This window comes from Aptenodytes patagonicus, chromosome 19 (genome assembly GCF_965638725.1).
Source record: "Aptenodytes patagonicus chromosome 19, bAptPat1.pri.cur, whole genome shotgun sequence".
NCBI classification, from domain to species: Eukaryota; Metazoa; Chordata; class Aves; order Sphenisciformes; family Spheniscidae; genus Aptenodytes; species Aptenodytes patagonicus.
Genome location: NC_134967.1, coordinates 1,941,474 through 1,958,490, shown reverse-complemented (window position 1 = coordinate 1,958,490; position 17,017 = coordinate 1,941,474). Strand labels below are relative to the sequence as shown.

The 17,017-nt window shown below is 59.4% G+C and overlaps 2 protein-coding genes across 2 annotated transcripts; one reads left to right on the top strand and one right to left on the bottom strand.

Moving 5' to 3' along the window:
• The first annotated feature begins 184 nt into the window (after positions 1-184).
• On the top strand, positions 185-8,316 carry RCC2 (regulator of chromosome condensation 2). The gene is given in 13 exon segments (XM_076356248.1): positions 185-523; positions 3,678-3,771; positions 4,663-4,806; positions 4,951-5,082; positions 5,205-5,252; positions 5,255-5,292; positions 5,602-5,716; positions 5,985-6,151; positions 7,012-7,192; positions 7,301-7,406; positions 7,544-7,616; positions 7,794-7,871; positions 8,208-8,316. Coding segments are annotated over 13 exon segments (1,620 nt in total). The 3' UTR covers positions 8,313-8,316.
• Positions 8,317-10,893: 2,577 nt separating this feature from the next.
• On the bottom strand, positions 10,894-16,982 carry LOC143169080 (protein-arginine deiminase type-1-like). The gene is given in 18 exon segments (XM_076356245.1): positions 10,894-11,087; positions 11,089-11,144; positions 11,147-11,261; positions 11,354-11,482; positions 12,332-12,411; positions 12,700-12,793; positions 12,878-13,022; positions 13,156-13,304; positions 13,501-13,608; positions 13,696-13,807; positions 13,879-13,982; positions 14,062-14,240; positions 14,522-14,647; positions 14,733-14,850; positions 14,961-15,022; positions 15,110-15,182; positions 15,253-15,433; positions 16,891-16,982. Coding segments are annotated over 18 exon segments (1,983 nt in total). The 3' UTR covers positions 10,894-11,027.
• Positions 16,983-17,017: the final 35 nt, after the last annotated feature.

Genomic DNA, 17,017 nt, shown 5'->3' with positions numbered 1-17,017 from the left:
GGGGTCACCCCGCTCTCCGCACCCCCCCCCGGCCCCCTTCCCCCCCCCCCCCCCCCCCCGGCTTTTGTGTCCCCCCGCCCCGGAGCGGGGGGGTGGGTGGAGGTGGAGGGGGGGGGGGGGGGGTGTCGGGCCGGGCCGGCGGCGCCGGGCGGGTGACGGCGGCGCGTCCCTGTGCCCAGGCGCCATGCCCCGGAGGAAAGCGGCGGGGCCGCCCTGGGAAGCGGGCCCGGGCAACGGGGCGGCGGCGGCGGCGGCGGGGAGGAGGCGGCCCGGCCCGGCGGCGGCGGCGGCGGCGGCGGCGGGAGGGAGGCGGAGGCCGCGGCCGGAGCGCGGCGGAGGCAGCAGCGGAGGAAGCAGCGAGGAAGAAGCGCCCCGAGAGCGGCGGCCGCGGGACGGCAGCCCCGGAGGGAGGCGGCCCGGCAGGCCCGGAGGAGCCGGGAGCGGAGGGGCCGGCGGTGGAGGCGGCGGGGCGAGGGGACAGAGCGTCGTTATCTGCGAGCCCGAGCACAGCAAGGAGCGCATCGTGAGCGGGGCGGCGGGAGGGCAGCACCCCCACGCGCACACGCGCCTTTGCACCCCCTCCCCCCCCCCATTGCACCCCCCCCATTGCACCCCCCCATTGCACCCCCGCATTGCACCCCCTAGTGCACCCACTAATGCGCCCCCTATTACACGCCCGCACTGCACCCCCAATGCACCCCCCCCGTTGCACCCCCTAATGCAACCCCGCATTGCACCCCCCCATTGCACCCGCAGTGCACCCCCCCTTGCACCCCTCCATTGCACCCCCAGTGCACCCCCCTTGCACCCCTCCATTGCACCCCCAGTGCACCCCGCCTTTGCACCCCCCCTTGCACCCCCCCGTTGCACCCCCAATGCACTCCCCCATTCCACCCCTGCTGCACCCCCCCGTTGCACCCCCCGTTGCACCCCCAATGCACTCCCCTATTCCACCCCCGCATTGCACCCCCCCATTGCACCCCCTAGTGCACCCACTAATGCGCCCCCTATTACACGTCCGCACTACACCCCCAATGCACCCCCCCCGTTGCACCCCCTAATGCAACCCCGCATTGCACCCCCCCATTGCACCCGCAGTGCACCCCCCCTTGCACCCCTCCATTGCACCCCCAGTGCACCCCCCTTGCACCCCTCCGTTGCACCCCCAGTGCACCCCGCCTTTGCACCCCCCCTTGCACCCCCCCGTTGCACCCCCAATGCACTCCCCATTCCACCCCTGCTGCACCCCCCGTTGCACCCCCCGTTGCACCCCCAATGCACTCCCCTATTCCACCCCCGCATTGCACCCCCCCATTGCACCCCCTAGTGCACCTCCCCTTCGCACCCCCCCATTGCACCCCCGCATTGCACCCCCCGTTCTGGCCCCCCATTACACCCCCTTATTGCACTCCCCTAATGCACCCCCCATTGCACCCCCTGATGTACCCCCCCACCGCACCCCCACATTGCACCCCTAATGCACCCCCTATTACACCCCCACATTGCAACCCCCGGTGTACCCCCCAATTGCATCCCCCATTGAACCCCTGCATCACACCCCCCTGTTGCACCCCCTGTGCCCCCCCATTGCACCCCTTAAAGCACCCCCTCATTGCACCTTTTAGTGACCCCCCATCACCTCCCCATTGCACCCCTTAATGTACCCTCTCATTGCACCCCTCATGCACCCCCCCAGTTGCACCCCTCATTGCACCCCCCCATTGCACCCCTTAATGCAGCCTCCATTGCACCCCTTTAATGCGCCCCCCTACTGTACCCCTTAATGCACCCCCTTAATGCCCCCGACACCCCAATACACCCCATCATTGCACCCCTTTAATGCACCCCCCTACTGAACCCCTTAATGCACCCCCTTAATGCCCCCCGACACCCCAATACACCCCATCATTGCACCCCTTTAATGCACCCTCTAACGCTCCTCTTCATTGCACCCCAATAACGCACCCCTTCATTGCACGCCCCCAGCCCACCCCTCAGATGTACCCCAAATTGCACCCCCAAAGTCGCCCCCCCTTCAGTGCACCCCATAACGGTGCTCCCGCATTGCCCCCCCCTTACTGAGCCACTTAATTCCCCCCCCCCAAAGCTTCACCCCATTTGCACCCCTTAAATTGCTCCCCCAACTCCATCCCCATAATCGATACCCCAAATTTGGGGGGGGGGGCGAGGAGAGGCCCCCCCTTTTCCAGCCCCCCCCTTTTCCCCCAAGTCCTGCCAAGGGGAAATCCAAAAAGCGCTTTTGGGTTGGTTTTTTGGAATTGACCCATTTGGGGCTACTTTTTTTTTGGGGGGGGGGGGGGTTGGTGTATTTTTAACCCCGCACAGCGACAAGAAATACCCGGATACAATATTGGGGTGCGCAAGCGGGGAGCCCCCCCCTCCCCCTTGCACCCCCCCTCCCTTGCACCCCCCCCCCAGCCTGCGCCCCCTTTGCATCGCTCCCGTTTTCCCCTTTTGGGGGGGGGGGGGCAAAAATAATCCAGCAGCACCCCCCATCCCTCCTGCCCCCCCTTATCAGACAAAGCCCCCGGCTTCTTGCAAGGTCCGAAGTATTTTGGGGGGGCCAAGGGCAAAGCCCCCCCCCGATTTCCAGCCCTTTTTTGCTTTGCAAGGGGATGCGAAAAGATAGGGGAGCCCTTTGCTTCGGGTCCCTTTTTGGGGGGCACGGTGCAAGGGGGGGGGGCAGACACGGGGCAGCGGGTGCGGTAATGGGGGTGATACTGCAAAATGTGTCCCCCCCCATTGTCCCCTGTGTCCCCCACGTCCCCGAGGTCCCTCACATCCCCCATGTCCCAAATATCCCCCACGTCCCCCATGTCCCCCACATCTCCAGTGTCGCCCACATCCCAAATGTCCCCCACGTCCCCCATGCCTCCAGTGTCACCCACATCTCCCACGTCCCCGATGTCCCCCATGTCCCCGGTGTCCCCCACATCCCTGACGTCCCCTGTGTCCCCCATGTCCCTGATGTCCCCCACATCCCTGATATCCCCCATGTTCCCCACATCCCCCATGTCCCCGATGTCTCCCGATGTCCCCCACGTCCCTGATGTCCCCCACGTCCCCCACGTCCCTGATGTCCCCCACGTCCCCCATGTCCCCCACATCCCCCACATCCCTGATGTCCCTTGTGTCCCCCATGTCCCCCACGTCCCCGATGTCCCCCATGTCCCCCACGTCCCTGATGTCCCCCACGTCCCCCATGTCCCTGATATCTCCCATGTCCCCCACATCCCCCACATCCCTGATGTCCCTTGTGTCCCCCATGTCCCCCACGTCCCCCATATCCCTGATGTCCCCCACACCCCCCACGTCCCCCATGTCCCCCAATGTCTCCAGTGTCCCCCACATCCCCCATGTCCCCCACATCCCCCATGTCCCCCACGTCCCCCACATCCCTGATGTCCCTTGTGTCCCCCATGTCCCCCACGTCCCCCATATCCCTGATGTCCCCCACACCCCCCACGTCCCCCATGTCCCCAATGTCTCCAGTGTCCCCCACGTCCCCCACATCCCCCATGTCCCCCGTGTCCCCGATGTCCCCCACGTCCCCCACATCCCCCGTGTCCCCGATGTCCCCCACGTCCCCGATGTCCCCCGTGTCCCCGATGTCCCCCGTGTCCCCGGCTCCCTGATGGTTTCCCGGCTCCTTGCAGAAACTCGAGGGCTCCAAGTGCCGGGGGCAGCTCCTCATCTTCGGGGCCACCAACTGGGACTTGATCGGCCGCAAAGAAGTGCCTAAGCAGCAAGGTGAGGGGCGCTGGGGCTCCCCCAGAGCAAAATGTGCTGCGTTTTTATCCGTTTATATTTGAATTAATTTTTTTCGGCTTATTTTTATGCATTTATATTTAATTTCTTTAAAAATTAGTATTTGGGGGGGGGGGGTTGAAACCAGTTGCATGTTGTAATCTGGGATGCGGGGTGCGCTGGGTCTCCTGCAAAGCCCAATAAATGCGCCGCTTATTTTTTATGCTTTTATATTTTAATTAATTCTCCTTATTTTTATGCATTGATATTTAATTAATTAATATGGGGGGGGGGTTGTGGTTGCGTATCGTAATCTGGGCCAGAACTTGGGGTACGGGGTGCGCCGGATCTCCTGCAAAGCAAAATAAAGGCGTTGCTTATTTTTCATGCCTTTCTATTTACCGATTTTTTTTCTGCTTATTTTTAACGCATTTATATTTAATTATTATTTTTATTAACTAATCTTTTTGGAGGGGGTTTTTTTTTTTACGTCGCATATCGTAACCTGGGCCAGAGCTTGGGGGGCGCGGGAGCTCCCGCAAAGCCAAACGAACGCGCCGCTTATTTTTTTTTTTTATGCCTTTATATTTCATTAAATTTCCTGCTGATTTTTTTATGGCATTTATATTTAATGACTTTTTTTTTTTGATGAATTAATTTTGGGAGGAGTTGCAGTTGCATAACCGTGATCCGGGCCAGAGCTTGGGGGGCGCGGGAGCTCCCGCAAAGCCAAACGAACGCGCCGCTTATTTTTTTTATGCATTTACACGTCAATTTTTTTTCTCCTGCTTATTTTTAATGCCTTTCTATTGAATTACTTTTGTAATTAATTACATTTTGGGGGTTGTTTTTTCCTTTTTTTTTTTTTTTTTTTTTTTTTGGTTCTTAACGCAGTTGCGTATCGTAATCTGGGCCAGAACTTGTGGGGGCCGCACAGGTACGGGTGTCTCTCAGGTATTCAGGTGCGGAGCGTGGTTTCGGGCCCCTGCGCTGCTCACAGCCTGCTCATCACCGCCGAGGGCAAGCTCTGGAGCTGGGGTGAGCGGCCGGGGGGGCAGGGGGGGGGGGGGCCCCCCAAAAAAAAAACCAACCCAGGTGCATGCATCGCGGCGTGATGCCGGGAGGGTTCTGCTGCCCCCCCCCCCCCCCCCCCAAAAAAAAAATAACGATTTTTTTGGCTAGGTCGCAATGAAAAAGGGCAGCTGGGACACGGGGACACGAAGCGAGTGGAAGCCCCGAAGCTCATCGAGGTGCTGGGGGGCGAAGCCATCGTGCTGGCAGCCTGCGGCCGTAACCACACGCTGGCGCTTACAGGTACTGGTGGAGGGGGGGGGGGGGACGGGGGACCCCCACCTGACATTTTGGGCAAATTGGCTGAAATCGGCCCGTTTTGCCCCGTATCGCCGCTTTTTTTTTTTTTTTCTTTTGCGTTGCAGAGAGCGGCTCGGTGTTCGCCTTCGGGGAGAATAAAATGGGGCAGCTGGGGCTGGGAACCAGACCGACGCCGTGCCCAGCCCTACGCAGGTATCGCCGCTCCTTTCTCTGCTTCCCAACGTTTTTGGGGGTGAAAAACCGGCAGATTTGGGGGTTTCTCATGGAAGAAAATCCCCAGCAGAGCCCAAAGCCCCGTAGGATGCAAGAGCATCCCGCTCGGGGATGCCGCTTCGCTTCCAGCTTCGGTGCGAGTAAATGCAAAGAGGAATTGAAAATAAAACCCCAGATGTGAGGATTTTGGGGTTCCCCCTGGGAAATGCACTTTTTTGCCTTTTTTCTCGGGGGTTTTTGTTTTTATTTTACACACACCCCCACCCCCTTTTTCTGCTTCTCCCGCAGATCATGTACAACGGGCAGCCCATCACCAAACTGGCCTGCGGGGCCGAATTCAGCATGATCATGGATTGCAAAGGAAACCTCTACTCCTTTGGGTGCCCCGAGTACGGGCAGCTGGGTACGCCGCTATTTTGGGGTGCTTCGCTAAAATTTTGGGGGCCTGGGAGAGGAGAAAACGTTCCCCGCCTCAGTTTCCCCATCTGGGCAACCGAAGCGTCCCTCCCCTTTACCCCCAGCAAAAAAGAGCGGGGTGGGAGCCGCAAATAAAAAGGGGTTTGCAAGAGGAGAGGGGAAGCAGCCGGCTTGGAAATAACGGGGTGCGGGGCCCGGGGGAGGGGGGGGGGGAGGGGAAGGCACCCCGTTTTCATCCCGGTGCCCGTCGGCAGGGCATAATTCGGACGGGAAATTCATCGCCCGGGCGCAGCGGATAGAGTACGACTGCGAGCTGGTGCCGCGCCGCGTGGCCATCTTCATCGAGAAGACCAAAGATGGGCAGATCCTGCCCGTCCCCAACGTGGTGGTGCGGGACGTGGCGTGCGGGGCCAACCACACGGTACGGGTGAATATTTGCGCGTAGCCATAAATGCCCGCAGCGCGCCTTAATTGATGCAGGCCCGCAGCGTGCGTTTAAGGGTAAACGTTTGCAGGAGCGTGGGAGGATGCAGATTTGCAGCATGCATTTAAGGCTGAAGGTTTGCAGGGTGCGCGTAAGGATAAATGTTTGCAGGGTGCGTTGGAGGATAGAGGTTCGCAGCATGCCTTTTAAGGATAAAGTTTTGCAGCGTGCATGTTAAGGATGAAGATTTGCAGCACGCATTTAAGGATTGAAATCTGCAGCATGCCTGTAAGGATAAATATTTGCCGCGTGCATTTAAGGGTCGAGATTTGCAGCGTGCGGTTAAGCATAAAGTTTTGCAGCGTGCACGTTAAGTGTGGAGATTTGCATTGTACGTATAAGGATGAGCACTTGCAGCGTGCATTTAAGGATCGAGGTTCGCAGCTTGCGTTTTAGGATCGAGATTTGCGGCGGGCATATCGGGATAGACATTTGCAGTGTGCGTTGAAGGATAAATACTTGCAGCGTGCATTGAAGGCGAAAGATTCGCAGCGTGCGTTTCAGGGTAAATTCTTGCAGCGTGCATGTAAGGATAAATATTTGCAGCGTGCCTTGAAGGGATAAATGCTTGCAGGGTGCCACGAAGGATAAATGCTTGCAGGGTGCCACGAAGGATAAATGCTTGCAGCGTGCATTTAAGGACCGAGATTTGCAGCGTGCATTTAGCGTTTGCAATACGCGCTGCAGCCGATGCCATTTATTGCGGCTGCTGCAGCTCTCCCTGCACCGAGCCGGTCGGGTCTCAGCTGCTCGTGGCGGGGGGTGGGGGGGGGAACGACACATTTCTCCATCCCCAGCTCGTCCTGGACTCGCAGAAGCGCGTTTTCTCCTGGGGATTTGGGGGCTACGGGCGGCTGGGCCATGCCGAGCAGAAGGACGAGATGGTGCCTCGGCTGGTGAAGCTTTTCGACTTCCCGGGGCGCGGGGCGGCGCAGATCTACGCCGGCTACACGTGCTCCTTCGCCGTCAGCGAGACAGGTCGGGATTTCGGCGTTTTGAAGCAAACGCGTCGTCGTTTGGGGCGGTTTTTGGGGGGGGGATGCTCGGGGGATGCCGTAGCTCGACGGGCATTGTCGGGGTTTGCAGGCGGCTTGTTTTTTTGGGGTGCCACCAACACCTCCCGGGAGTCCACCATGTACCCCAAAGCCGTGCAGGACCTCTGCGGCTGGAAAATCCGCAGCCTGGCCTGTGGGTAAGTCCAAGCTCCCCCCTCCTCCCCCCCAAAAAAACACCCCGATTTCCTGGGGTTTTTGGGGTGCAGCCGCCTGCGGGGCGGTTTTGGGGGGGGGGGGGCGGCGCGGGGTCACCCTGCCTTGCACCCCGCTGCAGGAAGAGCAGCATCATTGTGGCGGCGGACGAGAGCACCATCAGCTGGGGTCCCTCACCCACCTTCGGAGAACTGGTGAGAAGGATTTACCGGGGACCCCCAACCCTTGACACCCCAACACCCCCCCCCCCCCCCCCCCCCCCCGCCCAGCCGCTAGCGGGAGGGACCGGCTGCTTCCCACCCCCGCCCCCCCCCCCATTGATTTTCCACCCCCCACCCCACCCCACCCCCTCCGTGGGATGCACTTGGCAGGGCTACGGGGACCACAAGCCCAAATCCTCGACGGCCGCCCAAGAGGTGAAGACCCTGGATGGGATCTACACGGAGCAGGTGAGGGGGGGGGGGGACACACACACAACACGACCCCGCTGGAGGATGCTGGAGGGAGGGCGCATGAACCCCCCCCCCCCTTAAATAAATATGGTGGCCGGGGCCGTACACAACTCATCACACCCATGGGCTGCTGGAGGGAGGGCACGTGGAAACCCCCCCCCTTTAAATAAAGCGGGTGGCTGAGGGCGTATACAACTCATCACACGCATGGGATGCTCAAACATGGTCCTGGATAAAAGGCGGGGGGGGGGGGGGGGGGGGTGGAGGGGGAACCAGCGGGGAACGAGGCGCCTGGCCCCGTGCCTCAGTTTCCCCGCTCTGCCCTCGTCCCAGGTGGCCATGGGCTACGCCCACTCGCTGGTGATTGCCCGCGACGAGACCGACGCCGAAAAAGAGAAGCTCCGCAAGCTGCCCGAATACAACCCCCGTACCATCTGAGGGGCTCCCCCCCGCCCCCCCCCCCCCCCCCCCCGCCTCCACCGGGACCCGGGGTCCCCCCCAGAACCCCGCTTTTCCAAGCCAGCCGCGGTTTTAACTACCTGTTCTCCCGTTTCCAAAGCCTCGGGGGGGGGGGGGTTTATTTCCCGACACCCCCCCTCCTCCCCCCCCCCCCCCCGGCTTTTAAAGTTCCCGACCGTAGCAGGATCTTTCGGCACATCCAGGCCCATTTTGGGGGGGGTTATTTTTTTAACTATTTTATTTGTATTTGTATTTTTCTGCATCACTTTTTTATTATCTCCCCTTTTCCCAGCCGCAAATACTCCCGGCCGCGAGCTCGGGGTAAAACTGGGGACCTGAAGAGCAGCTGCAAAACGCCTCTTTTTTTCCCCCCAATATTCCAATTTTTTGGCGTTTTTCCCAAATACCCCCCCCCCGCTTTGAGTGCTATAATTTGGGGGGGGGGGGGGGTGTCCCCCCAGCATCCCTTTTCCCGGCGGGATTCAGGATGAGGATGTCATCCCGCGTCCCCCCCCAAGGGCCAAACCCCCTCCCCGGCATCATTTTGGGGCTCCCCTCCCCGCTGTCGCAGCCCTCGCCCACCCCGGGGAGATCTCAGGTATGACGAGGGGAGCCCTGAAGCATCGCCTAAGCTTTTTTTTTTTTTCCCTGGAATTCTTCTTCATTTGTTTTAATTATTATTAATTATTTCCGCCTGGGATCGGCCCAAAGTCCCTCCTGCGACGCTGTGCACTGTGCCGGAGAAACGAGGTGCCTTTTTTTGGAGCAGAGCCCGGCTCTGCCTCCACGCGACCCAAGGGTGGTTTGCGGTTTGTTTTGGGGTTTTTTTTTTTTATTTTATTTTATTTTTTTATTTTCGAATGCTTAGGGTTTTATTTTGAATTGTTAATTTTTTTTACATCTTTTTTTTTTCTTTTAAGAAGTCCTTTCCGCTCTCCCCGACGGGTCTCGCGCTGGCTGCTCGGGGGCGGCGTTCGCCGCGTTCGCGCCCGTTCGGGGAGTTGCGCGGTTTTTAAAAAAAAAAAAAAAAAAAAAAAAAGGGGGGTTTTTTTGGTTGGGGTTTGTTTTTTTTTTTTTCATTTGCTTTGGGGTTGGGGGTTATTTTGGGGGAATTTTTTTTTTGGGGGGGGGGTGGTGTTAGAGAGAAAATATCCAGGACAGGGAGAGCAGCTGGGCGGAAAAGTCAAATATTCCGCTTTTTTTAGCAATATTAGTTTTGTTGGGGTTGTGGCACGAGCGGATGCCGCAGCCCCAATAAAACGGGGGGGGGTGGCGAAATCACCAAAACCCCACTTTCGCCCCCAAAAGAAGCATCGTTTTGGTTCATCCGGCCGCCAGCAAATTCTTTTTTGGCCTGATTAAACTTCTCCCCCGTTGGCCGCCCTGTCCCGGCCGCGGGCGAGCGAAGGAGGAGGCTCGAGGAAGAAAAAAAATAATCCTAAACCACGAGGATCTCGGAACAACTCGTCCTTTAGCCGAGAGGGTCCTGGGTTAGTGCTGTAATTGTCTTCTTCATGGGGTTGGTTTTTTTTTTTTATATATTTCTTGGAGTAAATGTTTAAATAAACGACGTCATTGTGTACATCCCTTGCCCCCGCTCGCTTTATCCACCCCTATTTTTTTTTTTTTTTTTAATTTTTTCGATTTAAATCTGATTTCGGTTTAATTAACCAAACGGGAGATGTGTGTGTGTGTGGGGGGGGTGCTTTCTCCTCCCCGCGCTGCGTGCCCGGCGTCCCCAAAAGCCAATCCACAGCCATTAGAGGGCACCGTCCTCCTGCCGCCGGCATCCTCCATCCCAAAATATGCCCCGCCAATATTTCCCTGTAATATTTTGCAGGCGGGGTGCAAACGCCGGGCCGTGCGCGCCTGGCCGCGTGTTTTGATGCGCGCCCGGGAGGCTTTCCGCGTGGACTGGGGGGGGGGGGGGGGGGTGGGGTGGCTTTTTGTGCTCGGCGTGTGCAGGTTTTTTTCGGGGGGGGGGTTTGGCGCGTGCAGGGGTGCGCTTGCTGCGCCTTTTTTTGTGCATGCATCCGCGCGCGTGCTTGCTTTTCTGCATGCGGGGGTGGGGGGGTGGTTTTGCGTGCACGTGCCGCCTTTTTTCGCACGCGTGCGTTTCCGTGCACACCTGCGTGCGTATTTCTGTGCGCGCAGGTGGTTTTGCGCCCGCAGCTATGTGCATTTTTGTGCAGGTGGTTTTGCGCCCGCAGCTATGTGCATTTTTGTGCATGTGTTTTTTGCGCCCGCACGGTTTTCTGCATGCGCAGCTGCATGCACGCGTGGCTTTGCGTGTGCCTGCGGTTTGGGGCACGCACCCGTGCGTTTCTGCGCGTGCATTTTTTGCGCGTGCATCACGGCAGCAGGACAGAACTGTTTAACCCCGCTCAGCACTTTTAATTAACCATGTTAATTTTAATTGCTGTGCTGGGAGAGCAACGCCCGTGTGCCGTACCACCATGAAGTGTCGCCCAGAGTGAAAAAAAAAGAAACCCACCCAAACCCCATCTTCCTGCTTAAAACAAAGCTTCCAACCTTGCACCCAGCGAGAGGGAGGCCAGGAGAAAGCTGCAGCCCTTTTTTTTATTTCGAACGCAGGCCGAGGGCCGCCACCGCCGAAGGCACTTGCAGGGATGGGGAGAGGGATTTGGGGAGGAGGAAGGAGGAGGAGGGAACAACGTCGGTGCCGAGGCCGCTTCAGGGCACCACGTGCCACCATTTGAAGGCGAAGGGCTTGCGACGGACGTTGGTGCCGCAGGTGGACGTCGCCGGAGAGGACGTGGTAGGAGAAGTAGTCGTCGATGAAGGTGCAGGTAGGCCCAGGGGCTCCAGCAGCGCCCGCACCCGCTGCTCCAGGCAGCACTGCCCACCCACCAGTGGTCCGAAGGGCTTGGGGACGCCCAGGTGCCTGCCCAGCACCAGCATGTTCACCTGCAGCACGGGGAGGCTGGTGAGAGCGCCAATCCCATCCCAAATTCACGCCCCCGGGGGTCGGGGCAGGGGGAGGATGCCGGGTGTGTTACCATGTCGGGGAAGAAGGCTCCGGCGCCGGTGGCCACGTCGCCTCGGAAAAGCTGGGGGATGTCGAGGATGTCGGGCTCGGCCAGCCCCAGCGCCCGCTTCAGGATGTCCCTGTTCCAGTTGATGCAGCTCTGACGGGAGGGAGGGAGGGAGGGGGTGTCAGCGGCGGTCCCGGGGGGGGCGGAGAGGGAGGGAGGGAGAGACAGAGGATTGAGTGGACAGATGGAGGGACAAACGGAGGGACGGAGGGGTGGAGGGATGCACGGATGGACAGAGGGAGAGAGGGACAAAGGGATGGACAGAGGGATGGGTGGACAGATGGAGGGACAGAGGGATGGATGGTGGAGGGGCAGAGGGATGCACGGACGGACAGAGGGAGAGGGATGGAGAGAGGGACGGGTGGATGGAGAGAGGGACAAAGGGATGGAGAGAGGGTCAAAGAGATGGACAGAGGAATGGGTGGACAGATGGAGGGACAGAGGATGGGGGAGGGAGGGACAGATGGAGAGACAGAGGGATTGAGTGGACAGATGGAGGGACAGAGGGATGGATGGGTGGAGGGGCGCAGGGATGCACGGATGGACAGAGGGAGAGAGGGATGGAGGGAGGGATGGGTGGATGGAGAGAGGGACAAAGGGATGGGTGGACGGACGGAGGGACAGAGGGAGGGAGGGAGGGATGGGTGGATGGACAGAGGGATGGACAGAGGGAGGAATGGGTGGAGGGATGGAGGGAGAGAAGGGCGGAGGGATGGAGAGGTGGACAGAGGGATGGTAGACGGAGGGAGGGATGGGTGGATGGACGGAGGGACAAAGGGATGGGGCAGAGGGATGGGTGCACAGATGGTGGGAGGGATGGGTGGACGGACGGACAGAGGGACAAAGGGATGGGTGGACGGTTGGAGGGATGAACAGAGGGATGGGTGGAGGGACAGAGGGACAGGGCGGGCTGGAAAGGAGCCCCCTGCTCCCCTTCCTCACCTGGACGTAATTATTGAATTTCCGGAGGCCTTCGTTAGCCAGAATCTCGTTTATCGTTGGCTTGGGCACCTTCTCCAGTCCTGCAGCACAAATAACCCAATACATTTGGGACGAGACTCCCGGGTCTGAGCCAGGAGCTCCCCCATTTCGGGGGTCACCGGCAGCGAGCTCCATCCCAACCCGGGAAATCAAATCTACGCGGCTTTTTAATTAACGCTGCTTATTTCTGTCCCCCATCCTTGCTGCTGGCAGCACTTTGCAGCCATTAGCTGGGTTTCGGGGTGGCGTGCGTTCACCCAGCCCATCGCATTTTGCAGGAAAAGGGGAAAAACAACCCACTGAGCCCCATTTTTCATTCTTCCCCCTACCCTCGAACATCGCCGCCTCGCCGAACCCCTCCTCTTGCTTCTCCTTGAGGAGCTGGTAGCAGGCGCTGGGGCTGGCCAGGAGCAGCCGAAAACCCTGGGAAGGGAGAAAGGGATGATTTTGGGGGGGGGGGGGGTATAAAGGTTTCACCCCACTTTTTTCCCCCACGGGACTCGTTACCTTCCGATCGGGCGCAGGGACGAAGCTGAGAAACTCGTCTACGTGGCCGACGTGGAGCCAGTCGGAAAACAGCTCCACCGGCGCCTGCACTTGTTGGGCAACGAGAAAATCCTTGACGGCTTTCGCCATCCGCCGGCCGCCGAGTCTGGGGGGGACACAATGGGGGGGGCCGCCATTCTGGGGTGCAACCAGCCTCAAATGGTGCATAGAAATCCTTTTTTGTTTGTTTGTTTCTTTGGTTTTTCCCAATGCTCTGATCCCTCCATCCTGCGTCTCACCTGGGGAAGCTGCTGCCGATCAGGATACGGCCCAAGGGGTACTCCTTGCCCCGCACCGTCACGGGGGGGCTCACCTCCAAATTACCGAAGGAATCGAGGCTGGAAGTACCCTCTGGCGCTTGCCGGGCCACGTAGCCAAAATCGGGGCCCTGAAGGGGGGAAAAAAAAAGGCAATAATGGTTCAAAAAAAGCCGTAAGTGCCCAAAGTGCAGCGCTGCCAAATCACCCTCCTTGCTGGCTCTTCCCTTCCCAAAAATGCAAGAAAAAAATAGATTTAATTCTATTTTTTTTATGGGTTTGAAAAGCTGTGCGCCCTGCTGGGGAAGGAAGGAAGGGGTCGGATACCAGGATGCTCTTGACGGGGAAATCCTTCAGCCCCCGGTCGCGGGGCGAGTCGAAGACAACGGGGAAGGTCTTGTGGGGGGCTTGCACGTAGCCAAATTCAACCTCGTCCTGGAGAAGGGATGGAGAAGATGGGGGGAAGCCCCCCCTGGAGCTGCCAGCCCCCAACAATGGGGCTGGGCATCATCCTGCACCCACCTGGATCCAGCGGTCCTCGCGGTTCTCCGGCAGCGGGCAGACGGTGAGCGGGCACTTGGCTTTCTCGGCCAGGGCGCCCACGGACGCCACGAAATCCTCGTTGTTGTCCACACTGGGAAGAAAAATGGGGTGTGGGGGCTGATCCAGCACCGGGCAGGATGCGGCTGCTCACCCAGCACCCACCTGCAGACAAAGACCTCCAGCGGTGCCGCCGTGTTGGGGGTCATGATCCACGGAGCCACGCGGAAAACCACCGTGTCGGTGAAAATCGGCGTCTCCAGCAAACCCTGAGATGGGGGGGGTGGAACACTGGGGCTCCGCTGCCCCCCATTACGGCTCACCCTGCACCCCCCTCACGGCCGGTACCTTCTCAGGGCTCTCCAGCAGCGTGACGTGGAAAGCCACCAGCCCCGAAAAGCCGACGTCGGGGAAGGCAAGCCCCTCCACGTAGAAGATGCTCTCCTCCTGATGCCGGCTGGGTTTGACGGTGTAGGCGAGCTTCGAGCCCCCCAGCACGTGCTTGTACTCCTCCAGCGCGACGCTGTCTGCGGGTGCAAGCACCGTGCAACCCCCTTAAACAACCGACCCCTTTTCTGCACCCTTTCAGCTCCATTTTTTTGCTAAAACCTCGCAAAAAAAGGCGTATTCGATCCCGTGGAGCATGCACGGGGCAGGGGGGAGCAAAATCACCCGGTGCATCAGATAAAACCCGCGGGATGTAGGCTGCATGCTGCAGAAGAGATGCTGGCCCTGCTGCAAGCATTTTGGTTGAACGCCGATAACTTGGGGTATCTGTCCCCCCCAAACCCCGGCATCGGGCACTCACTGCCGCCGTAGAAAACGCCAACTTTATCGGCATCGCTGAAGTCCACGTGGAGGAGGAGGCGATGGCCAGCGAAGATGGTGTGGGGACCTCGGGTCCGCAGCACCATCTGCGACATGTCCTTCAGGTCTGGGGTGGAAAAAGGGGTGTAAGAAAGGAAAATCGGGGGGGAAAAACAGGAAACTGGGGTTTCTTGTATGGGATGTGCCGGTACCAGCGTAGGAGCGGACGGCAGTGTCGCGGTTATCCGGCGTCTCAGCTTTGGGGTCGTCGCGGTCGCAGTTCACCAGCAGGATGGCCCCGTGCCCGTCAGGACCCCATGTCCACGTCGCCTGGGGGTGGGGGGGTGTGCAAAACGGGGCTGGGGGCCACTGCCTGTCACACACACACACCCCCCCCAGTCCCATGGTGGTCCCGGGGGGCTCCCACCCCCCCTTTATACCTTATCCAGCAGCGTCCTGCTCACCGCCCCGCTGCGGCTGGCGTCGGTGTCCAGCGAGACGTCTGCGGGGAGAGGGATGCTAGGGGGGGGAGGGGGGTCGGACCATCCCCGCCGGCGCTACAGTTTGGGGGTCCGTCCCCCCCACTTACCCACGCAGGTGAGGTACAGCATGGCTCTGCCCACAGGCACCCCGCCGGCCTCCCCGAAATAAGAAATCCTGACCTGCAACAAGGAGCGGGTGCTCGCCACCGTGCGAAGAAGGGCCGGATCCTGCTGGTGCACTAGCACCCACCTTTTCATCGCCCACGTCCTTGCTGAGAGCGTCCATGGCCAGCAGGACCTCGGCGCCGGCGGCCAGGGGCCAGCGGCACACGCTGGAGGGCAACTTGACACTCTGCGTCTCGTGCACCACGTAGAGCTTCACGCCCGGCGTCCCCTGCACGTGGAAGGCGACGGCGTCTTTGGGTGCAGATCTGGGGGGGGGGGGGGGAAGCCCGGTGAGAGCCCCAGGTGGGGGGCGTTGCTGGAATAAAGTAGCGTGCAGCCATCCGCAGGTGACGCAAATCCTGCCACACGCAAGAAATCTTGCAATACGCAATAAATCCCGCAATACGCAATGGCACCGAGCCCTGCAAAATGCAACGAATCCTGCAACACGCAATTGCAACCAGCCCTTCAATAGTCAACGAATCCTGCAACACGCAATTGCGATGAATCCTGCAAAATGCAATGAATCCTGCAAAATGCAACGGCAACAAGTCCTTCAATACGCAATAAATCCTGCAAAAGGCGATTACAACAAATCCTGCCAGAGGCAACAAATCCTGCAAAAGGCAACGGCAACAAATCCCACAACATTAATTACAACAAAGCCTGCAACATGCACCAAATTTTGCAGTATTCAGTTGCAGCAAAGGACGCAACAAGTCCTGCAATATGAAATCGCAAGAAATCCTGCAAAAAAAACCCCACCTGCAAATCACAACTAATCCTGCAAAATGCAACTGCAACAGATCCTGCAATATTCCATCGCGGCAAAACTCCGGAGCTGTTTGGGGGGTATTTTGGCCTGGGGCTGCCCAAATATTCGCGTTTCACCCCGCAGCAGCGCCGGCGGCGAGCCCTGACCGGGTGCATCCCCTTAAGAGCGAAGCAAAGCTGCGACGATCGATTGGGCAGGCTGCAGCTCGCATCGCTCCACCCCGGTGCAAGAGGCCACGGGCGACGGGCCAAGGAGCACAAATCCTGACCCGCGAGGAGGGAAGCACGGATCCGTCCTCAGGGCGGAGGGGAAAAACCCACCCCGGGGCCAGCGGGAGAGGACGGGACGCTGTCGGCGTCGGTGGGATGGTACGTGGCTTCGGATGCATCAAATCAAATTAAAAAAAAAACAAACCACCAACGAAGCTGCTGCTTGAGCTGGGCTGTAAGGAAGCAGAAAGCAAAACCTGCTGCTGAAAAGCACTTGAACTTGGGCTGGGGCCAGCGAGGCAGCTGAAACACCTGGTGCTGGGAGGTGACACCCCGGCCAGCAACGCCGCGGTGCTTTCACTCCCTGCGTTTCCCCAAAAGAGGGAAATATTTCTATTTCGCTGGAGGACGCGGCAGCCCCCGGCCAGGACGTGAACCTCAGCCCGGGGCATCGCTTAAAGCTCCTGCGGGGGGGGGGGGGGGGGGGGAGGCTTTTTGCACCCAAAAACCTGCAAAATCCCTCTTGGAGGGGCCACCGCCCGGCCGCTGCATCGCCATTTGGAGCATCCCCTTCCTCCCGGGGCTCCGCGTCCCCTGGGAAAACCACCCCAAAGCAGCAGCATCGCCCCCACCCCACCCCGAGCTATTTTTATCAGCTTGATTAATGGGATAAAAGCAAAAAAAAAAAATAAAAAAAAAGGCAGATTTTATTTTTTCCCCCAGGGCCGTGGCCGCTTACCCGCAGACATCCAGGGAGAGCTCGGTGCCCAGCACGCAGACGGTGCTGGTGGGACGCTGGGTGGAGAGCTGGACGCGGCGCTGCTGGGCCATGCCGGCGGGCCCCTGGGGCACCCTTGGGTGCTGCG